We start from the raw sequence: 25169 nt of genomic DNA, 5'->3' as shown, positions 1-25169 counted from the left end.
AGCATATAATGGGTTATATAAACGAGGAAAAGCTAGGTTTCTAAAAAATTTAAAAGAAAACATTAGGTTTTATTACTTCTTATAGAAATATCTGTTAATATATCATCTTAATGATTAAATCCTAAAGTAAGCATGGAATTTTCCTTGGCCAAAAGTTAAAATACTCTTAATTCACAACTAAAGTCTTAATTTGTATATTCCTTCTTAACATCAGAATGAATAAAAGTGACATACATAGTGATTTAATCTGTTTTAGCAAATTTTGAATGTTAAAAATCCTCTGATAAAAACTTTAATAATATTCTAGAGAAATGAGCAAAGAGAGTGTTAAATAGTTTTCAATTATATTCACTCAATTATATAATCTTTTTATGCATGCTTTGTACAATTTATACTCCCCATAAAAATGATTATGTTTATAAATACAATAGGGAAAAATAGATTCAAAGTTAACATTTTAAATATGCTCATTAGTATAATCATTTTAAAATTAAGTGGCTCAATTGGTGAATAAGAAACATTAAACTTTTCATACTATTTCCTACCATTCACAGTCATAACTTAGAGACACTAAAGTTTGCTCTTAATAATGATTTTTAAAATTATAGCTTCTCCAGATGATTCTCATGTTTCTTTTGTTTTTAATTTTTATTAGTGAAACACCATGAGGTACAGTTGTAGACTTACAAATTTTTGTGCCTGGGTTTCAATTATACAATGAAGATCCTCACACTTCTGAACCAGTATACTCATGTAGCTATCATTGCACTGGAGTGCACAAAAGGATTATTATGTACACCAAACTTTCCATATTTTCAGGTGAAAATTTTAAGCATTTTAGCGATGTATTTGTCCATATTCATTTGCTTGCAGCTTTTCTAAAATGTCATCAAGTGGCTATCTGTTAAGGCCAATACCATTTACTCTTATACATTAAAAGACATAACCACGCTTTAAACACCCCTATATAAGATGAGAGGACACACACACACATACACACATATATATACACATATATGTATTTACACACACATATATTACTATTTTATTTATTTAGAGTCAAGCTACCAAGAGTATCTCACCCATATGGCAAAGCCTGGCAAGCTCCCCATGACATATTCAATATGCCAAACACAGTAACAATAGAAACGTTACTGGACCCACTCAAGCAAATAGATGAACAAAGGGAGGACAGTATAGTACAGTATATACAGCAATACACACACACACACACACACATATATCTATACATATATATATATTGCAAGTAAAGAAGAGTAAAATTGGAGCCAGTGAGATAGTACAGCAGACAGGCACTTGCCTTGGTTCGATCCCCAGGCCCCCCATATGGTCCCTAGAGCATCACCAGGAGTGATCCCTGAGTGCAGAGCTAGGAATTAGCCCTGAACACTTCTAAGGTGGGCCCAAATATTGAAAAAGGAAAAAGCAAACTAAATTGTTTTCTCATCAAATGTCTAAATCTAAGAAATTATATTCTTTAGAGAGCATGATATAAAGCAGTGATCTTCAAATATTTTCCTTAAATATCACCTAAAATATTTTGATAAATAAGTTATGTCTTTTGCATATTTAAGTTATATGAAAATTTTCACCATATATTTAAATTATAAAATAGAGCACTTCTATCATAAATCAATATAATTTAAATGGTCAACATTTAAGTCTCATGTAGTATTACATGTATTACTACAAGTTTCTCATGTAATATTAATATACTATATTGATGCCTACCATCATTTTCTAAAATAAAATATTTTAAGGAAATAAATTTGGTTTACCTTGCATTTGTATTTCTTTGTCTCAGAGTTTTATTCTAAATTCATTTTTGAAAGACTTCAAGATGTTAATGTCATGACACTTTTCTAGTGTAAACTTAAGCAAATAATAAGCACGCACATTTATATTGAAATTACCTTCCTTTTTTTTCTCTTTTTCTTTTCTTTCTTTTAGCTACCAACTCTGTTCTCAGGAATCACACCTAGTGGTGTTCAGAAGACCATTTGTTGTGCCAGAGATTCAAGGCAAGAGCCCTGCCTCCTGTACTATCTTTCTGGTCTTTGAAATTTACCTTTAAATTAATTTTCTTTGGTCAATTAATTGTAGAAGCATCTGGATTATTATAGCTATTACCTTATTAAAACTATTGTTAGAACTATTCTGAGCATATAATTGATTCCCCAAATTAAAATTTTGACACAAAATCACTAAAACATAAATTAAAATTTCACTGGAAGTGTATATCTTAAAGGAAGGCTTGAGGAGAGAAGAGACGGGATCTTTATGAAGTTTTGATTTAAAACAGTGGTTTCCTTCCCATCCAAATAGAGCCCTGGCAGCCAAAAACCTCCACACTCCACAATTGCTGCCATCCTCCTGGCTGGACTCCACTGCTCGGATAAGCCTCATCCAGAAGTTAATCTATTGACAAACTCAGATTTGCAGGTTTTGTGACTGAAACTTTCAGGCTTTCACAGGTTCAGAGATGGGCTACCTCACCCCCTCCCCTATATCCCTGAACTTCTAGAAGCTCTGGCAGTCACACACATGCCCCGTGAAAAACTTAATTACGGTTGTATCACCCCATGAAAAATTTGGACTTCCTGGAGCAACATCTCAAACTCTACAACACTGAACACCGATAAACCAGGATTGGGTGGGATTTAGTGTAGAAGGCAACCAATCTCGGTTGACCAAATATAAACACAGAAGGTTTGACCTGTAACAGCATTTTAGCAATCTCTCATACCAGGACTTAATGGCTCCATGGTGAGATACAACCATCTTCACTAAATTTCTTCCAGGGAAACATTGATCATCCTTTTAGCAAAGGAGTTATAGCAAGCAATATAAATAAGTTATTGAGGGCCTGCATAGGGGCAAACTTAAAAGGTGGTTGGGAATAATGGTGTGTGGAGGTGAATGGTGGTGGGATTGGTGTTGGTATATTCAATATAATGGTGGTAGGAAGGTGCAATGGTGGGGGCATTGGTGTTGGAATATTCAAAGTCAGTAACTAAACTGATGACTTAATAAAGTTACAAAATTGGGGATAACACTCAAAAAGACTGGTTTTCAAAGTGAAAGTAGGAGAGATACTTCAAGAATCCCTAAGGCAGAAATAAAGCCACTATTTATAATATTTTGTTTGTTCATTTTTAAATCTAACATTATAAAATAAAATTTTTACACAGATACAGTATGTGTTAAGCAATAACTTTCATGGACTACAGGAAATTACTGTGGACAGGCACAGGCTTACACTCTGTAGGAAATCACTGTTTGTTTTGTTATTTTGGTTTGGGGACCGTACCTGCTGTGCTCAGGGTTTGCTTCTGGCTCTGCGTTCAAGAATCACTCCTGGTGGTACTCAGGGGATTGGATTGCAGTGCCAGGGATTTAGCTGGGTTGACCACATGAAAAGCAAGTGCAGTGCCTTAACCCTTGTGTCATATCTTTCCAGCCCAGAAAATCATTGACTTTTTTGGGTGATTATTTAATTCTTCCTTTGTTGGTTGTCTGAGAATTTACTTTATTTCAGTAAGTTCAACCTTAATAAGTATAAGGAAGATTCAGGCAGAGGGAAAGGTTTGCCGTTCTTGTGTGAAGTTAGGAGAATGGGAAAACTGAAGCAGGAGGGGAAAACAATAGTGCAGCCCCGACAGCAAGTGCATTTTAGGAAGATGAACTAAAGGAAGAGAAAGATCTGGAAATGAATCTTCTGAAATTTTGTGTGCAGTCCTCCTGTATGCCTCTTGAAAATCTGGTTTCTGCATACATCAGGCATCTATGCAGTATTTGCAAAGTGGGGGTGACACATCCCCTCAGTGATCCAGGAAGGTTCCAGCAGGCTCAAAGGAAATTGGGGGTTGCTTCCCATTTGATCACTTATTTCCAGGAGGGAGTGATATTTGGGGAATGGAGGTTTTGGTTTGAAGGCCACCCCCAGCAGTATTCAGATCTTACTCCTGGTTCTGACTCTGAGGGATTTCTCCAGGCTCGAGGGACTAAATGCGGGAACCGGGGATCGAACCTGGTAGATTGTGTGCAAAGCAAGCACTTATCCACTATACTAGCTCTTCAGCCCCTGAATGATTGTTGTTTTCTTTTTTTTTTCTGAAAAGAGGCTCTAGACAAAATAAAGCACCTCTGGATATGACCTCCTCTCAGCTAAGACTCCAGTGACAGTGTTAAGTTTGACTATATGAAGAACACTATTCCTCAGTAATTCCTTTGTCTGAAAAAATAAAACCAATCTAAATGCAAAGATTTCTATAATAACACCATGTTTCACTTAGAAATCTAATTTTTGATCAACCTGGCCAGCCCACTTGTCACCTGATTATTCGTAGCCCATCACTCAGCTGTACTTGTATGGACTCTGAACTAAGCCACATTATGGCAGCATAGCCAATAGCACCATGTGTTAATAAGAGCTCAATTTGGAACGCTGAACTTCATACTGCTATGAAGAAACACAAAGGAAAGAAGGACAACTTCAATATATATAGATATATTAATGGATAAAATAGTCCATTTTAAAATATATAAAATCAGAGGATTATTAGTATTGCACATCATTACACTTAATGACTAGGATCCTGATCCCATGGGCTATCCTACAATATTTATCTCTAGTGTCATGCCTAAATTGGCCTTAAGCAGAAACAGAACATCTTCCAGAAAGGATATGTCTGGTGTTGAGCCTCTGCAGATATGTGCTGACCTTATCCTGGAATGCCAGTGTGGCCTCGCATCCACAAGCGTCTTCTGTGGAGATGAGTCTTCGTGCTTCTTCAATGGCTTTACACAAAATGTTAGAGCTAATTAGAAGTGACAGCAAATCAGGAAGTCTACAATTCATAGTTGCCTAAGTTCAATTTTCCAGGCAAACAGAAAGAGGGGGAAACAGAAATATTAATGTCACCGAAGAAAAGCATTAGATGCTAGAGAGGAGTTTATACCAGTCAAAGCTGATTTATGTGTGAGTATATTGTATTATTCTCTGTAATTAAAATTTTCTGTGTTATAAAGTAGTTTTTTTTTTAAAAAAAAAGAATAGTTGGCATAAAGGAAAGTGAATACTGAAAAGATAAGACAATCTTCTTGTGAAGTTGTGTCCTCATTAAAAAATGGAAATTGGTGGTTAGGGGTGTGCTTCAGGAGCATAGCACCTACCCTGCATGTATGAAGGCCTTAATTTAATTGTCCATCACCCAAAAAACAAATAGAAGTGAAATAATCCTCTATATTTTATTGTCAAAATATTTCAAGGATTAAAACTAGATCATTCTTGCACTCCTAAACAAATAATCATTATTACATTGACTAGTTTGAATCGAGAATTCTAGTTCTTTTTATTCATAAGCTCCTTAGGGAAAAAACTTCAGGTTTGTATTGACATTTAAGTAGAGAATCTAAGAGAACAATAATGTTAAATCCAATTTCCTTCATAATTAATTGAGGTAACCATTCCTATCACAGTTCCTATAATTAAATAGGATGCAAAATTTATAAACCACAACTACAAAATAGCATTGAAATGAACCCCTAAATAGAAAGACATGCCACAGTAAAGGATTGGAAAATGTCTAAAATGCCAGTACTCTTCAGATTGATATTTTCAACAGTATAAAAGTTTCAGCAGCCATAGTTGACAAAATCGGAATGTTCAAGAAAAGATGACTGGATAAAGCAACTTTGATGCATATACAGAATGAAACACTATCACAAAAAGCTACAAGAAAAGATGACATCAGGCAATTTGCTACTATGTGAATAGAACTGTAGTGTATCGGCTGGTAGGGCATTTTCCTCGCACTCAGCTGACCAGGTCAACCTGAGTTCAGTTCTTCCGCCCCTCTCAGAGAGCCCAGCAAGCTACCTAGAGTATCTCGCCCGAACTGCAAAGCCTGGCAAGCTACCCTTAACGTATTTGATATGTCAAACACAGTAACAACAAGTCTCACAATGTTACTGGGCCTGCTCAAGAAAAATCGATGAACAACAGGAGGACAGTGACAGTGACAGTAAAATGAAAGAGGGATAGATACAAATAATCCCATATGTGTGATATTAAAACACACACATACACACACTAAGGGACTAACAAGTAATCAAAGATAACATCACCTGAGAATTGGTTTACAAAACTGAGTATACCAACAGGGGGTCAAGCATGGTTGGGAGGCCACCCTGAAACAGTGGTAAAGGGAAGCAGACACTGGTGAAAGATGTGGTATTGTAATATCGTATACATGAAGCCCTTTCCATTAACAGGATTGTAAATCACAATTTAAAAAACAAATTGACAAGCTGATCCAAAAATGTAAATGGGAATCCAAGAAAGCCAAAACAGACAAACAACATAAAAGAAGAGCTAACGGACTCATGTTTCCTGGTTTGAAAACACTACAAAGCTGCAATGAGTAAGACTGCATGGCACTGGCATAATGATAGCTGTGTCGATGAGTGTAATTAGAACTGAAAATCCAAAGATTAACTTACATTTGTAGCCAACTCATTTTCAATAAGTTTCAAGATAGCGAATAGAGGATAAAAACACCTTTTCAGTGTGGTTATGGAACAATTAGCCATTTGCAAAGGAGACAGACTCAGCACCAGGCTTCAAAAGTAAGGAGAAGTACGCACACTCCCAGAAGAACGTCCTGTGAACGAATCGACACGTGGTTACCTGAACACGTCTTCTTGTCCTCATTCAAGGTGTAGCCTGTGAAACAGTCACAGTGGTAGGAAGCGGCTCCGTCATTCACACAGATATGCTGGCATCCGTGAGATCCCAGGGCACACTTGTCCCGCGCTGGCCATGTGCGTGCAGGGAGGGAAAGACCCCACATATCACAATAGAAAAGCAAACACACCGAGGGGAGGGTTGGTTCTTTGCACACAATCACGCAGAGAATAGATCCTCCAATCAGCAAAGAGCTCCAAGTCTCCCAACATTCCTTGTCCGTATCTTATATCCCCTGAGCCTCACCTTGGCTCTCTCACACACCTTTGCCTTTTATACTTCTTGCAGATATCTGAGGTTGCATTCTCTTTGTTCCGGCTTGCAACCCTGGAGCTGCTCAGAGGTTCCATTACATGCCCAAACTTACCATTTGCCTTCTTTTTTTCTTTTTTTTTTTTTTTGCTTTTTGGGTCACACCCAGTGATGCTCAAGGGTTACTTCTGGCTCTGTACTCAGGGATTACTCCTGACAGTGCCTGGGGGACCATATGGGATGCCAGGGATAGAACCCGGGTCAGTCGCATGCCAGGTAAATGCCCTACCCACTGTACTATCACTCCAGCCCCACCATTTGCCCTTTCTGATGGCCATCCAAGCTGCCAACATCTCCACTTCTCAAAAGACTCATCACCGCTCCCAGAGAGAACTCAGGTTCTATGTGCACATGGAGCTCAGTCCAAGGCTGTCCAGAAGACGGGTCAATGGGCCACAGCCGAGGTTCTGCCTGGAAGGAAGTGAAAACCTCCCTCGCGTCCTCCCACACACAAATATGAAATCCTGCTGTTGCAGAATGTGTGTGACTTGCTACTGCAGCAGTGAGGGTTCATCCCCAGAAAAGATATTTCTGAGGAAGGCAGGTTGCCCAAATTTGCATGGGAAGCAGAGAAGCACCTCCAAAAGCCCCATGTCCAAAACTAGCCCAGGACAAAGAGATGTAGGAATTCTGTTTGTAACTTCCAGAGGAACTTCCCTCCCTCTACCCCTGTGGGGGTCCACACCAGCTTCCCTTGCATCTCTCAAGGGTCAGTTCATGCTTAAAAACCTGCCAGGGCTCTGTGCAGCCTATAAAGTAGCTTGGGGCAAAGTACTAGCCTCCACCACTATCATCTTCATAAAAGGTCTCATGAGAGCTGGAGAAAGAGTCCAGGTGTCAAGGAGCTGCCACACATCCTTTGCCTTTTTACTTCTTGCAGATAGCTGGGGCCTTGTGTGCAGCCAATTCCAGTGTGATCACTGGCACCACATATGATCCCCTCAAGAAATTGAATCCTGAGCACAGAACCAGGAGTAAGCCTCAGCACTGTTGGGCTGCTTCTTCTCTTCTAAATCTGAATCACAACAATTAAGCTATTTTTCATAAAAATGCCTAAGAGTTGAATGTTTTGTTCCCCTCGAACCCCAGATCTGCAGTTCCTCTTGATCGTTAGGCCAGTTTTCCAAAGTGGGCAATAGTCCCTACCCGGTGAATCACTGGAATGAACCTCAGGCACAATTTGGGGTTGTGGAGAAGGTACTTTCTGTTTATTCAGGTTTTTTTTCTTTTTTGGGTCATACCCAGCAATGCACAGGGATTACTCCTGGCTCATACACTCAGGAATTACTCCTAGTGTTGCTCAGGGAACCATATTGGATGCTGGGAATCGAACTCGGGTCGGCCGTGTGCAAGGTAAATGCCCTACCCGCTGTGCTATCACTCCAGCCCTGTTTATTTACTTTAAATAAACATATTGCATAGATCTCCATAAAGGCTGAACCAGACAACTTTTTCCCACCAAACTGGGTAAGGATTTCTTTCTCACTACAACCCTGCCAATGCTGACTGTTAACCAGATTTTTTGATATGTGCCATTCTCACAGGCATGAGGTGAAATCTCATTGCTGTTCTGATTTGCGTTTCCCTAATCATGAATGATGATGGGCACTTTTTCAGATGTTTCCTGGCCAACTATATGTCTTTTTTTAAAATAAATAGATTTTATTTGGAGGATTTTTAAGGTGTGGAGGGGGAGAGAGTGAGAGAGAGTAACGTACTCAAGAGAGAACATGGGCTTCTCCAAGGGCGGAGAGAGCCCCTGCACACATCCTAGCATTAGACACGAAAGCACGAAAGTACACATCTCAAGAGGGGAGATGCGGGCACCACATGTGCTCGGCCACATAAGCACAAGCACACATAGGCTCAGGCAGCATATGCGCCTATATGTCTTCTTTAGGGAATAAGATTATCTTTTATAATGCCTCCCAGGATTGCTTTTTCTCATCATTGCAATGTCAGAACACTAACAAACAATGTTACTCAAGGACCTGCTGTCCTTGTAAGCCCAATGATGCAGCCTTGGGTCATCTGCACTCCTGAGGACTTTGTTCCAGCACCCCAGCACAAACCAATAGGAGTCACTCCTCTGTACTCTGCTCTCCCCCACCCTGCACGGTTCACATCCTGTCGCACCCACATTTCCCCCTGCTCTGTCTCTTCCTCCTCTCCACAACCCAGAGTGACAGCATGTTTCCTTTTTCTGAATACCCTTTGCCTTCTAACAGTGCTGATTCTCTTTGCACCCAGCCTGCATGTGGCTGTAAGGGGTAGAAATGTATGCTTCTTTGCATCCCTATAGGTCTCTGCTATAGCCCCGGGAATAAAAGAGGTGCTGCCTACTTCTGTGCTGGTATTCCCCTTTAAAAGGAGGTAAGCCCTGAGAGGGGAAGGGTGTTTGTCCCTCCGCCTGTCCCCCCTTGCGGCTGCGACATGGTAGCTTCGTCTTTTAGAGCCTAATGGACAGCCAGGAATGAGAGTGCACTGACAAGGCACACGGGGCCTCATGGGATGGGGGTGGAATCGGCCCTGCTCCCCTCCCTGACAAGGCCCCGGGTTGCCACCCACAAACGCCTCCTCTAGCTCCTGAAGGACCATGATCCCAGAGGCACACAAACCAATCTCAGAACCCAGGGGCTTTTGGCAATAATCCCTCTAGGCTTATTACTAAAATATAAGAAATCCAAAATTGTGTGGCTATTGCAGCCACACAACATCATATGCTCTTCATAATCAGCAATAGAAAACAAATTATCTAATGATGTCTTTTTGGCAGGTCTGCATGTTGGGGAAAATTCCAAATAATAATGTTGGGTCTTTTGTTGTAATATTAAATGTGATCAACGTAGAGAAAGAGAGCAAAGTGGAAATCTGCCACAGGTGGTTGGGGGGGTGTGGGAGGGGGGTATACTGAGGTTCTTGGTGGTGGAAAATGTGCACTGGTGAAGGGACGGGTGTTTGATGATTGTATGACTGACTGAGACTTAAATAAACTTAAAGGCTTTGTGACTGTTCTCATGGTGATTCAATAAATAAAACTTTTAAAAAATAAATAAAAGGGGGTAAGTCAAAAGGAGAGAGAGAACAAAAGGGAATGCCCTGCCACAGAGGAGGGTTGGGGCAGGGTCGGGGGTGGGGTGGGAGGGATACTGGGATCATTGATGGTGAAGAATGGGCACTGGTGGAGGGATGGATACTCAATCATTTTGTGACTAGACTGCAAGCAGGAAAGTTTTAAACTCTGTAATTATACCTCATGGTGATTCACTAATAAAATAAAATTTTTAAAAGGGGGGTAAGTACCAGCGATAAGCCATTTCCCTTTATCTATCTTGGAAAAGGTCACATAATAGATATTATCAAGGGAGAGAAAAATATTCATAAAATCTAAAATAATATTGAATGTGAAAAAATCAAAATACCATCTGAGAACTAGGAATTATTCTTAGGAGTGTATTTATATGATAAATGCCACACTGTTTCTGCCAGTGAATTGAAATCAAGTTAATAGGATTAATGAGTATTGGCAGAATCAAGTCAGAAAGTTCAGATGCACCAAAGGCTGATCATCTAAGAGCTGTCAGGAAATGACTTGCTTCAAGTTTACTGGAAGATCTGTATGATTTGAATTCAATCAATGACAAAGTCCCCTTTACTAAATAATTAACCTTTTCTAATTAAGCATTAACACTGCAGAAAAGGTTCAGGCCAAGTTTTAACTGGAAAAAGACACATTCCAACTCTGACACCAAATAGTCACTGTCCAACTGACTTCCTCTAAACTTTTCTGTTTTGCAAATTTCCAGTGTAAGAGATATGACATTTTCCTAGATAAGAATCCTATGTGCAAAAAAAAAATGCTAGGGGAAAAGGCATCTCAGATAGAGAAGGGAGCACCAAGTAAAGGGTGTTGGGAGGATCCTCCCAGGATGGGAGATGCATGATGAAAGTAGACTATAGACAGAACATGATTGCCACACAATGCCTCTTTTGCAAACCACAGCACCCAAAAGGAGAGAGAGAACAAAAGGGAATGCCCTGCCACAGAGGTGGTGTGGAATGGGGGGGATGAGGGGGTTGGGAGAGATACTGGGATCAGTGGTGGTGGAGAATGGGCACTGGTGGAGTGGTGGGTACTTGATCATTGTATAACTGAAACCCAAGCACAAAAATTTGTAGATCTACAACTGTATCTCATTCACTAATAAAAATTAAAAAAAATAAAGAATCCCATGTGCAGTGAGTGTCTCTCATACTCAGTGCTCCCTACCACTTTCCGGTAATTTTACGGAGTGATCTAAGCTTTGCAAAACCTAGTGAACTTTGAACCTTGAGTAATGTGTGTCTTGTTCTATAAGCTCAGTAATGTCTGAACCCAGGTTCTTTAAATTACCTATAAGAATCTCTCTCATGGGCTGGAGTGATAGCACAGCAGGTAGGGTGTTTGCCTTGCACGTGGCCGACCCGGGTTCTATTCCCAGCATCCCATATGGTCACCTGAGCACTGCTAGGAGTAATTCCTGAGTGCAGAGCCAGGAGTAACCCCTGTGCATCACCAGGTGTGACCCAAAAAGCAAAAAAAAAAAAAAAGAATCTCTCTTATGAGCTGGAGCAATAGCAAGCAAGTAGGGTACTTGCCTTGCACATGGTGCACCCGAGTTCAATCCCCAGCACCTCAAGTCCAGCCAGGAGGAATTCTTGAGCACAGTCCTCAGTAAAACTGGGTATGACCCAAAACACAAAGACAAAAAAAAAAAAGAATCTCTTTTTTGAAAGAGAATTGCAAGTGGATTTCACTGCAATAGAAAGAGTGAAAATGAGAGCTTTTGTTGAGCAGGCCTTACCTGAACATGTTTTTTTGTCTGCATTCAGAGTGTAGCCCTCAAAGCATTCACAGTGATGGGTCCCAGTTTGGTCATTCACACAAATGTGCTGACAGCCGTGTCTACCAAAAGCACACTGATCTTGAGCTGCAAACAGAGGTCCAGGAGAAAAAAATTAAAAGGGGAAAACCTTTTATTACTTGTATGATATAAATGTTATTTGCACTATAACTAGCAAAAGGAAAACTTACTAACAAATGGAACCATGCTAAAGCTATTAGTAGAATTTTCACTTAGAAGAGAGTTGAGTCAAACTAACTCCCACATGCCAATAATTATTCTACTTTCCCCATTTCCTTTTCAAAGTCATTTACAATGAATTTTTATAGTCTAAGTATCTGATAAATATTCTAAAGAAGTATTTCTACACCAGGGGTCATATGACTCCTGCAGGCTTCCAAGATACTCCAAGGGTGAAAATCTTGGGGGAGGAGGGAACCAAGGGCACAAGACTAGAAGGCCAACCAGTGGGATGGGGAGTGAAAAAAAGGAAACAAAGTCTAAAAATAAGGTTAAAAGATGCTGCTATATTGGGGACAGAGCTATAGAGTACAGCAGGTAGGGTGTTTGCCTTGCAAACAGCTGACCCGGGCTCAATCCCTGGTGCCTACATATGGTTCCCTGAGCCTGCCAAGAGTGATCCCTGGGCTCAGAGCTAGGAGTAAACCCTGAGCATGATCAGGTGTAGTCCAAAGAACAAATATAAAACACTTCTATAAGGCAATATTTTTTAGTTTCTTGTACGTATTCTGAATCAGAAGAACATCAACAATTGTGTGGCTCATTTAAGCTAGATTCAGAAAAGCGTAAAATGAAAGTTTAAATATATCGTAGTTCACCCCTCTCGTTCCAGAATCCATGCTGGGTCACACATTGCATTAAGTTGCCATGTCTCCTTAGTACCTCCTAATCCGGAATATTCACTTCATCTATTTGGGGCTTTCATAAGTTTGTCACTTTTGCAAAGGACTGGAAAGTTAACTGGAAAGTTATAATTAAGGAAACTTGAGTCCAAAGAGTCAATGAACTCAGCAGCAGCATCAGAACTCAGTGCCCCAGTTTTTTTTTAACCTACTGCAATTCTTTCTGTATTGAAATGATTTTTAGTGGTTCTGGGGCTCAAAACAGGACCTCACTGATGAGCTGCAGTCCGATTTGGGTGATGTTTCTTTAAACCACGTTCTATTTCTTCAACTTTTAATTTTGAAGTATTTTAGGATTGTGGAGAGAAAAATAGTTACCAAAATGTCAAAGAGTACTACTTCCCCAAATGCCATCCAACCATAATAAGATGATCAAAACCAAGAGATCATCATCATCACCATATCATCAAAACCAAGAGAATGTCAGTGATAGAACTGACAGTCCTCTATGGAATTATTTAAAATTTGCCAACTGTTCCACCACCATTTTACTTTTGTTGTTGTTGTTCCAGAATCCAATCTGGGTCACACGTTGCATTAAGTTGCCATGTCTCCGTAGTACCTCCTAATCTGGAATATTCGCTTCATCTCTCTGGGACTTTCATGAATTTGTCACTTTTGCAAAGGACTGGAAAGTTAATTTTTAGAATGTCTCTCAAAGTGTATCTGTCTAATGATTTTTATGATTCTAAATTTTTTTCAAGAGTACCACAAAAGCATTGCTGTATCCTCAGCATGTCGTATCAGAAAACATATGATGTCAACACCTATGATGTTAATTAACCTTGACACCTGGTTCAGGTGATGTTCAAGTTTCTCCACTATAAATTTACTCTTTTTTTTTCTTTGTAAGGAAGACACCTCTGGTAGGGTGTCAGTTGATTTGAACTTAGTAAGTTGCCTTTAGCATTTGGAAAGTAGCCATAGGACTGAGTATAGAGAGAGAGAGAAATGAACACAACACACCAGCCCAGTGGTAATACATAGAAGCTACATTTCTAATGCTCAAAATAAGACACAGAGAAAGCCAGTGATGGCCAGAGTGACAAAAGACCAACTTGCCCATTCATGTGACTTACTCCGTAACAGGTGGGGAAGGAAGGAGGAGGAACAGGGAGATGCAGTAGTAAAGTCTCCGCCTCTTCTTACCTGAGCAAGTTTTCTTGTCTTCATTCAAGGAATAGCCTTCATAGCACTCACAGTGATAAAAGCCAGTTCTGTCGTTCACACAAATGTGTTCACACCCGTGAGTGTTAAGAGCACACTTGTCAATCTCTATCAAAAGATGATCGGAACATTTGTGAACCACAAGGAAACTGGTAAGTAAATAATGATGGGACACTCCACACACACACACACACACACACACACACAGCACACACACACGCACACACACAAACACAGGGCAGGGAGCACCAGAAAAAGGCCACTGAGCCCCAAATTGACACCTGTTTCCTAGTCTTCTTGGAGCATGCTCTTCCTATTTTGGGTATAAAATAAAAAATGTTAAATAATCGCTAACCTTTCTCTCAAAAACTTTTTTCTCTGGTTTTTAAAAAATAGATCTAGTTTCCACTCTTTGTTGGCTGTATGTGAGTATTTACACACCACATGCATGAGGATCACTCTCCATTTTCTTCAACGTCTAGATTCCATGAACAGCCATGATCACAGAGAGGAGGCAGCCTGTCTTTCATTCAGTAAAATCCTCACTTTTCCTTAAAGAAAATCTCCAACTAATCTAAAGGACCAAGAGTTTTAGCCCATGCCCTTACTAGTCCTTTCCCTACTAACTGTTTTTAGAAAAATCAGTAGCATGTTTTCAAAAATCAATGGGATAATTTATGTTACCTCAATTTTTTCCCTCATTCTTTTTCAGGATAAATGATTGATAAGCATCAGTCCAATAGCACTGTGCTCCCATTGTTCATCAATTTGCTCGAGCAGGCACCAGTAACGTCTCCATTGTGAGATACTATTACTGTTTTTGGCATATCGAATATGCTATGGGGAGCTTGCCAGGCTCTGCCATGCAGGCGGGATACTCTGGGTAGCTTGCCGGGCTCTCCAAGAAGGGTGGAGGAATCGAACTCAGGTCGGCCACGTGCAAGGCAAACATCCTACCCACTGTGCTATTGCTCAGGCCCATAAGCATAAGTAAATTAACCAAATAAGTACATTAATCAAACTGTTAGGAAGAAAGCACAAGGCTGGTACAAAGCCTGATGAGTCCCCAAAGGTGGCCCAGTCAATCGGCCACCCTCCCAGACCATCTCACCTGAACACGTCTTCTTGTCAGCATTCAGCGAATACCCTTGGCTGCACTCACAATGGTGTTTGCCGTCCCCGTCACTGACACACACATGTTGGCACTGGTGTGTGCCAAGCATACAAAGGTCCACAGCTGTGTAAAGAATGTTTACAACAATATGACACCAAAGAAACTCTCTGGACATTTTCTGCCATGTCAAAACTCCAGCTTCAGGGCTGGAGTGATAGCACAGCGGGTAGGGCATTTGCCTTGCATGCAGCCAACATGACCGACACAGGTTCGATTCCCAGCATCCCATATGGTCCCCTGAGCACCGCCAGGAGCAATTCCTGAGTGCATGAGCCAGGAGTAACCCCTGAGCATCTCCAGGTATGACCCAAAAAGCAAAAAAAAAAAAAAAAAACAAACAAACTCCAGCTTCCTTTCTGATTCTTTTTTAGTTCACTATTAAAAATGGACTATTTTCTGCCTCTGACAGCTTAGAAACACTGATCTTAAACACAAGGTGTTACTAATGTCAAATCAGATCTTGTCAATTCTCTCAAAAAAGAAATAAATCTTGGGTTTGTTTTGGTTTTGGTTTGGGGGTCACCCATGGCTGTGCTCACTGACTCTGCACTCAGGGATCATTCCTGGTGGTAATTTGGGTAACTGCATGCCGTACAGGGAATTAAACCTGGGTTGACTGTGGGTAAGGCATGTCTTATCCTCTGTATTATCTCTCCAGTCTCAGGAATTTTTAATTTGGAGCTAAAACTGAGAAGTTTCATGGGTGAGACAACTTGGTGTTCTTTTCAACATATCTGATCTCTTATGACAAAGACTTCAGAAAAGAGGAGAAAGTAATAGAGAGCTAGAACAGTATTAAGGCACTTACCTAGCATCCCACCAATCCCAGTTCAATCCCCAGCACTACATATGGTCCCCCAAGTACTACCAGGCCTCACCCCTGAGCACATAGTCAGCAATAACCCCTCGTTGATAGGGTCTGACCCCAAAACAAGAAAGAAGAAAAGAGGAAGAATAATCACATGCATCCTGAAAGATCTACAAAGTAGAGGTCTTGTTGCAATCAGAATCTACTTCCTAAGTGTTCTATAATTTGCATGTGCACAGAAATTACATACAGGCATTCTTCCAGAACCAGAATTCATTCTCTCTTGGGTGGCCATCGTAAGAGAACATACAAACATACAAATGGTGGAGGGCAATGTGGTTCATTGCCTTCTGAATATTCAGCTTGGACTCTTGAGTCTAAATGTACACAAATGCACTTTCAAGACCTCTAATATTTACCAGGATAATAGACTCAAAGAAAGAAATTAATGAGCTTTTTATTAGCCAAGTTGCATTCATCTTCTTGTTCCTGGAGCCACTTATATCTCATTGGATTCTTTTTTCCTGGTGAGATGCTTTGCGAGAAAAATCAAAGCATGAAGTCATTTCTGAGAAATCAAGGAGACGTGCTGGAGGAGGCAGGCATCCTGTGGCAGGTAAGGCAGCCTCTCCTGCTTTGGCAAGGTGACAAGGCTAATATTTTCCCAAGAAGGGCTTTTTCACAGAATGATCCAGCCCACTGACTACAACAAGCTGCCCCTCAGTCTTGTTTTCCATAGAGAGGACATTTTGCCCCCCAGAACAAGCAGGTCTTTTGTACCAAAACGAAAAAAGATTGCCACTCACCTCTATTCCTTTCTGGCCTTCTAGCCCAACCCCAGTTGTTAGCTTTAACCCCAACTCAGCCACAGACCAGCATCTTTATGGAAAAGCCCTCACCCGCAAGCCCTGGGGATTTTCCTGGGAGAAAGAAAGCCAGTTTCTGCTGTGGCATCAACAAATACCAAGTAGATGCCACCAAAGTCAATGATGATTTGTGATGGTCCAGTATCCTGGGACAGGAGAAAGAGGAGATGCCAGCTAGGTCTGAGATGAGGCCAAACTTGCCCCACACCAAGACCTCAGCTCCATTTCTTGAAAAACTAGTGATGGCTGACTTTCACATTAATTCAGGTAGAAGCCCCCCCTCCCCGGAATGGTGTGTTATCCATGATCAATAAATAAATTGAATAAATAAATGTGGAATAGTTTCTCTAGGAAAAACATACATACATTTAGAAATTTATCTGAACTAGAAGTTGGTCCACACTTCCTTGGCTAATTTCATAAAGGGCTTTGAAAAATTATCTCCAAGTGAACTTAGTCCTATGCTAAGTTTCTCCCCACCTGGGGAGTTCCTTTTTCTTTCTCTTCTACTTTGCAATAAACCTTTCTACTTTCAAAAAGAAAGAGAAAAATTATCTCCAAGTAATAAAAAAATAATAATAAAGCAAGAAGGTAGTAGATAAGAAGAAAAGTAAAAACATTTTCAAACAATAATAATCTAAAGATTCATACATCTGATTAATGTCTAAAAAACCCCGCCTTTCCATGAATTCATAGTCCTAGACTGGCTAATTGATGCTAAAATGGTTCATTAGCAGGTTCATCCTCAAACTCCACCCCAAAAGAAGAAAGAAGTAGAAGGACAGTAATCATGATTTTTTTTCTTACTCATTTGTGTCTTGGGGACATACCTGACAGTGCTCAAGTGCTGCTCTGAGTGTGGTCACTTGAGGTCACTGCCCCCTAATCTGCAGTGAATTGGGAGGCCATGCAGTGCTGGGGATAAAACCAGGGGCTCTTTCATGCAAAGCATAACCTCCATCATTGGGAATAGATCTCCAACATGAGAGGGATATTTTTTTAAATCTGATGATTGCTTTCTCTTGAGTGAGCTGAAATCTACCTAATTCCTCATCCTGCCTATCCATTCAGACTCTTTAGAGGAGATGGCTCAAAAGGTTGGAGGACATGCTTTGAGTGCCCGAGTCTCAGGTTCAATTCCTGGCACCCCACAGTATTCCAGGCACCAGCAGTTGTGACCCAAAACCAACAACAATAACAAAAAACACCAGAGAAGGAGCCAAACCTGAACTAGTGTTCACTAACTGTCCACTGACTGTTACACTGGCCCATAGGTCCTTCCTTTCTCCTCTTCTGCAGGAAAACAAGCAGAGTTCTGTTAAAACTAGAGATGGTGAAGTTAAGAAAATATCTGGAAAAAATGTAGTGGTAGGCAAAAGGGAGAAAAGAGACGTTTTGAGGGTTTTATTTTTATTTTTCTTTCTGACCCCATCGGGGAACAGCATGATCATTTGTCCTTTATATTTGCAGACCTTCACATTTCTAATGCAAACATGAAGATTTTATGAGCAAACCAAGTTATATAGAAGGCAGCTCTATATTCCTGAATCAACAAAGTGTGTTTAAGTTGGTACCCAAAAAGGCGCTAAAAGAGTAGTGCTTCTTTTGACGTTTTCATTAAAATTTCTACCCTCCCCCAACTCTCTTTTTCTAGGAGTACACAATGTCTGAATCAAACATCTCTTCTAGAGGGGAGCAAAGACTTACCGCAAAAGGTTTCCTGGAACCTAGAGGAAAGTTTCTCAATGACCCCATAAGTCTCCACGTAGAAAACGTGCTCCTCCAGGGGTTCACTGGCCATCAATTTAAGGGACTCCTTATCTGCCCGGTCCACACCTACGGCGTAGAGCTCAATGCCAGATGCCCGTGCCCTGCTGGCCACCTCGTTCACCTGGTCCTGAGGCCTCCCATCGGTCACGATGATGGCCACCTTGGGGATGTTGGCATTGGGCCCCCGAGCGCCTGCCTGCACATTGAAGACTTCCTCCATTGCTGTCTGGATGGCCAGGCCTGACATGGTGCCCGTGGACAGAGGCGTGATCCGAGCCACAGCCTTCTTCAGGGCCTGCTTCTCTGTGTGGGTCCCAAGGTGGAACTCGATCTTCACCGTGCTGGCATAGTTGACCACTGCTACCCGCGTGTCTGCTGCCCCGATGTCCAGAGTATCGATGATCCGCGAGACAAAGGTTTTCACTTTGGTGAACTCCAGGGGCCGGACGCTCCGAGAACTATCGATGATAAACACCAGATCCAAGGGCCTGCTCTTGCACACACCTGCCGAGGAGAGTGTGGGACACAGAGACAGCTGAGCAACCCCGGGATCTCACTGTGAAATGGGGTCATGCACAACCCAGTGAGCCCCGAGAGGGAGCCAGGCAAGGCAGCAGCCTGTACCCCCAAACACTCCACTGCCATTCTCCATTTGCGGGTGGAAAGCTTTCAGAAGACTCTGGAGGAATCACCAGAGAAGAGAGAAGCTCCCCCAAAGAGCTCACCTCTAAACTGTATCGTCCTATAAAAGCCTCATGCCCATGGGGTTTCACCTGACCTCTGGGAATGGGTAGATGCCAGACCTTCCCTGGGCACTACAGCCGTCGGATGCAATGGGACAAAGTATCCCTGCTCAGGTGGAGGGAGTGTCAACAAGGTGCCCTCTCTGTGTTCTTTATTGCCCAGGACTCAGGGCCCTCGGAAAAGCCAATCTGAGGTAGGCTCACTGGGGCTTTTTCCAGAAGCTTCCCTTGCTTTCCAGGGGCTGAAACTGCTCCAGAATGGCCCCAAATTGCCCCCCATTTGGTCATCACAATACAGCAATATGGAGATTACTTTCAAGCCTGCTTTACAGGTGAGACCTAAGGCTACGGGAGGTGTAAGACAGAGAAACTGAGAGAGTACTGATGGGATGTGGGGTCCCCTGACTTCCTTCAGCCTGCAGGGGCTTTTCACTGCTTCGTGGCTTCGCTGAGGCAACCGTTTCCATCACAAACATCAACATTAGCTCATGTACTTGTAAACATTTTTTTTTTGCTGACTGTGAGCCACAGCCCCAAAACATGCTCTATGTCATATATTTAGTTAAGTCGAAAGGAATTAAGTCCTTTTTCTTTTTAACAACTTCGGAATTCCCTTCTAGCCCTTGATTACCATGCATCAGGAGCAAAGAGGAAAAACAGTGTCAGAAATCCTTCCTGGGGAAGGATGGAGGTAGCTTTGCGTAAACTGAAGTGAAAAAAAAAGCATATGGCATGGACCCCACACATGACAACGCCTTCACTAACATCCAAAAGACAGCCTTACTAACGTCACATTCATACTAACATCACGTTCCTACGTAGCAATGTTCCTACGAATAATGTTCCTACAAATACAAATAAATTCCTGCAAGTGTGCATGATTCATTCCTTCTCGACTTGGTTTTCTACACAGGCCCCTCTGTACAAGGTTCCACAGGATACAGTGAGCAGAACTCCACCTCACCCCCATCCAACAAAAAAAGCCCCTGTCTGGGACCAGACGGATAGCACAGTGGGGAGGGCATTTGCCTTGCATGCGGCTGACCTAGTTTCGATCCCCGGCATCCCATATGGTCCCCCAAGCAACACTAGGAGTAATTCCTGAGTGCAGAGCCAGGAGCAAACCCCCAGCATGGCCCAGTGTGACCCCTCCAATCCCTCCAAAAGCCCCCATCTGAATCTCTAAAGTTGCAAGAATCTTAATTTCTGTGGCTAAAGTGATTTGCAAGCTGTAGTTGAGATTACCCAAAGGGAACACAGCACTGGTGCCACCCAGGGAGACTGGTATCAACACTGTGGTTCTACAGAACTCGAGGAATTAAACGCGTGCTGCTACTAAGCCAAGTTAATGGCATTTTATTAGAGCAAGAATAAAAAATGAATAGAAGAGGCTGGACTTGGGTAGTGGACAATTCCATGAACAACTGATGACCTCCTGGCTTGGAATCCCCAGACAACATCTTTTATCATTTTTAAATCTCACTTCCCCATACTTTAAAAAAAAAAAGCAGCACTTTGATTCTTGGGAGAAAGTGAGAATCTGAACTTCCTAAAATGTTTCCATGCTCACTATGTCATTACACTGCCCATTTCTGGCAGTCCTGGGAGAAATAAAAGCCCATAGCAAAGCCCTACTGTTTCTTGTTCATAAAAAAAAAAAAGGCATTTAGATCAATGTGAAATGAATGCAGTGTTTATTAACGGAATATTCTTCCGTATTGGTTTGGATTCCATGGAATAAAGACTGAGTACTGACAAGGGAAACATAACCACCGCACACAGAATCTATCACCTCACGCCCCCCCCACACAGCCCCCCAAACACCCCCCCCAACCACCACCACTCCCATCATCACCTTCCTGGCCTGGAGCTAGGAGCTGGCTACCAAATGCATCTGACCCTTGTGATCCTTGGCAGTTCCTGGCCCAGTGATAATGCTGTTGCCATTTCAAATTCAAGTCCACTAGGGCTGGTGCAGAAGAACCCATTGGTCCCTTCTCCACATCACCCAGAAAGTAGCAGGATGGTCAGGGGACATCCCTGTCCAATGTCCAAAGCATCATCTGGCGAGACAAGCCTGCACACCCAGAAAAGTGTTCTATTCGGCCTTTGTTGAGCAAGACTAAAGCTCCACTTAAGGGGAAGAAGGTAAAAATCTTCCAGGCATCTCACTGAGTTTTCCATCCAGGCGCTGACCCTCCAGTGCTGGCTTATGTAGCTTCGGAGAGGGACCATTGCACCGTGAGTGCCCTGGTCTCCCAGTGCTCCAGCACCTTCACCAAAGCCAACTTCTAAACAAAAGGGCCTGAGTGTCCGAGGGTGGCAGCAAGCACAGATCGGGGTGCTAACCCAGCTATTCCACCTGTTCAAGGAGAACCTCCCCTCAGTGTGTTGGGAGGATCCTCCCAGGATGGGAGATGCATGCTGAAAGTAGACTATAGACCGAACAGGATTGCCACTCAATGCCTCTTTTGCAAACCACAACACCCAAAAGGAGAGAGAACAAAAAGGAATGCCCTGCCACAGAGGCAGGGTGGGATGGGGGGATGGGGGCGGGAGGGATACTGAGATTCGTGGTGGTGGGAAATGGGCACTGGTCGAGGGATGGGTATTTGATCATTGTATAATTGAAACCCAAGCACAAAATTTGTAAGTCTACAACTGTACCTCATGGTGTCTCACTAATAAAAATGAAAGAAAGAAAGAAAGAAAGAAAGAAAGAAAGAAAGAAAGAAAGAAAGGAAGAAAGAAAGAAAGAACCTCCCCTCAGGGGCAGGGGGATGGAGGTGGAGTAGGAGATGGTGACCAGAGGGGCCCTGGGGGAAGCTGGTGGATGGCCAGCTTCCTCCCCGCACCTCTCACCTAAACCTGAGGGAATGATGTCCAGGAATTCAAAGTAGAAGCCCAGAAGGCACGGGGCAGAGAGCTGAGAGGTGGCCCCTTACAAAGTACATAGGTGCCACCAAGGCCACCACTGCTCCCTGAGGAACCCTGCCCAAGCCACAGGGTGCAGCTGCTGGAGTTGGTGGTCCTCTTCCAGACCCCGAGAACCCAAGGAAGCTTTTCTGCCTTCCCTGTGCCTCAGTTTCCACATGTTCCCCGCCCCCCCAACCCTGTATTCCTCTGGGGAGGGGTGGAAGGGGGTTTCTCTCTCCCTCCCCGCGGTCCTGCTCAGGCTAGGGTACAGGTAGTGCTCGGTCCCGCCGTGTCCTCCCTCCCTCGGACCCCCTCCGCCCTACCTGCGCCGCCGCGGGCCCCTCCGGGCTGGCCGCCCCCCGAGTAGGGCTCGCCGGAGGTGGACGCGTCCGGAGAGGGCCGCCGTCCAGGGCTGCCCCCGGGGCCGCGGGTCCCCACCCTCCGGGGGCCGGGCCGGGCCAGGGGTCCGGGGGCGGCGGGGGGCGGCGGCAGCAGCATCAGCATCAGCAGCAGGACGGGTCCCGGGAGGTGGCGCATCGTGGGGTGGGGGGCTCGGGCGGCCGCTCGCTCCGTCCACGCGGGCCTGAGTCCCGCGCGCCCCCCGCTTATTTAAAGGTCCCGCGGCGCGAGGCCCCGCCCCGGGGACGCGGGGGGCGCAGGAGGGAGGGGACCCCGCCCCGGGCCCACAAGGAGCCTTGTCCGCGCATTCCGGCGGCCGGGGCGGAATGTCTGGGGCGAGGCGGCCGGGGTCTGGGCGTCTGGGTGGGCTCGGCCGGGTGCCGCCTTGGCTCGGCCTCACCCCGCCACCCTCGCCCGTCCCGACGCCTCCGTCCCCAGCTCCCCCGCCCGACGCCGCCGGCTCCCGCCCCGTCCAGGTGCGCCTGCCGCAAGGCCTCATCTCGCTCCCCACTCCGCATTCCTCCACCCAAAGTTGGGGCTGGAGTTCTAAAAAGGAACCAGAAACACCACCACACCACTCCTCCCTCCCCGGGATCTCGCAGCGGGAATAGAAACGCTTTCATCCCAGCCTCAAACATGCACACCTTGGAATTCCATCATTGCCGGGAAAAGAAGGATAAACAGAGGATCCCCAGAGGGTGCTCCTGTCCTCCCTGTTTCCTCTCCCGGGCTGGGAGGGTGACCGCTCAGGGCTAGAGGGGTCCAGAAGCTCCTCCAAACCCTCCCAAGCCCCTGGGAAAAAGTGAACTTCACAGATCGAGAGGGGTGAATTGAGGAAACCAGCCGCCCTCTGCTCCCAGGAAGCCAGGAAGGCTCCCCAAAGCGGAAGGCGTTTGACCGGCACTTTAAAAGATGAATGGGAGTCCCAAAGGATTCTATGGAACTTTCCTGCTATTGACCTTCCAGACTTTTGCCCTTTCAAATATGGTCTATGGAAATCTCAAATGGTTCCCTCTTTTGAAACCTTCCAGTACATTTTTCACTTCCAGTAAACTCTCTATTCTGAAGGGCAGGGGAATAGATGGTTCAACAGGCAGGTGCTTTGCATGCAGGACACCCAGGTTCAATCCCACTGGTACAGCCAAGTATGACCCCCAGAACCATAAGGAGCTCCCCCAGACCACTGATCAAAGGGTAGCCCTCAAGCACCATTGATTTGGCCGGGAAAGCAAAACAAATAAACATTCTTAACTCCTTTTTGTGGACAAGAAGGCTTGTGGCAGTTTTTGTTCTGTTTTGCTTTGATGTCGCATGGTACTGATCACATCTAGAACTCTAAGGGCACACACCTTACTAGTCTTCCTCTGTCCTGGAAAACGCCAGGCTTGTACGCACCTGTGGCCTTGGCACCTATTAGCTCCGTACCCACTTCATTCGCATCCAGGAAGATTAGTGGTTCTCAAACATGTTCTCATCTGAACAAGCATCCCAGAATACTCTGGCTCCATCAATCTATAGGAACCGCTTTTAGAGCAGTGAGAGTAATGAGGGGGAATGTTATAATGGCGAAGAGAAGCCAGTGCTTTGCAGACTTCACTCTCTAAGGATGGGGAGACATTCAGCTTTCAAAGAGGCCATGGAGAGGATCACAGTGGGGATCACAGCTGGAGCTCTGGGATTTCGGAGTGAGCGGTGGATGTGTGACCCAAAAGCCGTGGCTCTACCTGTCCCCCCTAGCAAAGTGAAAGACTAATTTGAGACTGTTTTTTTGTCTGTGTATCTTCCAATCTGGACTCTCAGACTCTTCTTGAAATCAAGAATGAGCTATTTGACATCGGTACATATGGGTGGTGAAACTTCACATTCATGGCTACCACACATGTATTAGAACAATTGGGAATCCATATTAATAACCATGAGACATCTTGAAAATGGATGACTTTTTAATGTTCACTCTGAGATAATAGTGCATATGCTTTTTCTGCTCCATGTGCTTTATAAGTTAGGATGGGTTCTGCGGACAACTTGGAATAGTACCTTAGAAGTATAAGGTTTCCCTCTAAGTACCACTAGGGGGTGGTGTATCAAAGAGCTCAAAATAAATCAAGGACTTAGCAACTTGATAAAAACGGGCGCATGAGTTCCCAGTAACTCAAAAGACCTGGAAAAGTGATATTACATCGCCTCAAATGGAATATAAATTGTCTGATAGGTTGGTATCTCCAGAATTTTTACCATAAGAGTTCACACTCACATTTGAGGTCCAATGACTTTTAAATAAAACAGAGGTAGCTACTCTGGCAGTTTCTCCTAGCCCCAAGGCATCTATCTGGCTATCCCTAATGCACCAGCTACCAGCCCAAACTGGAGTATAACACTCAGGGAAAAACTAGAATGCTTTGATCATCTAAGACTTAGTTTAAAAGCCAAACAAATTTC

General features: G+C 43.5%; 1 protein-coding gene across 1 annotated transcript; it reads right to left on the bottom strand.

Annotated features, from left to right (window-relative positions):
* Positions 1-837: 837 nt before the first annotated feature.
* Positions 838-22868, bottom strand: MATN3 (matrilin 3). Its single transcript, XM_056126272.1, has 8 exons — positions 22655-22868; positions 18610-19176; positions 15166-15291; positions 14037-14162; positions 11926-12051; positions 6713-6838; positions 4711-4821; positions 838-893 (listed from the first exon to the last, which is right to left on the bottom strand). Exons 1-8 carry the CDS (start codon positions 22866-22868, stop codon positions 838-840), a joined length of 1452 nt encoding a protein of 483 aa, XP_055982247.1.
* Between the last annotated feature and the right edge of the window lie 2301 nt (positions 22869-25169).

The sequence above is a fragment of the Sorex fumeus genome, unplaced genomic scaffold, assembly GCF_029834395.1.
Source record: "Sorex fumeus unplaced genomic scaffold, SorFum_2.1 ptg000006l, whole genome shotgun sequence".
Lineage (NCBI taxonomy): Eukaryota > Metazoa > Chordata > Mammalia > Eulipotyphla > Soricidae > Sorex > Sorex fumeus.
This window is presented reverse-complemented; position numbering and strand designations above follow the sequence as displayed.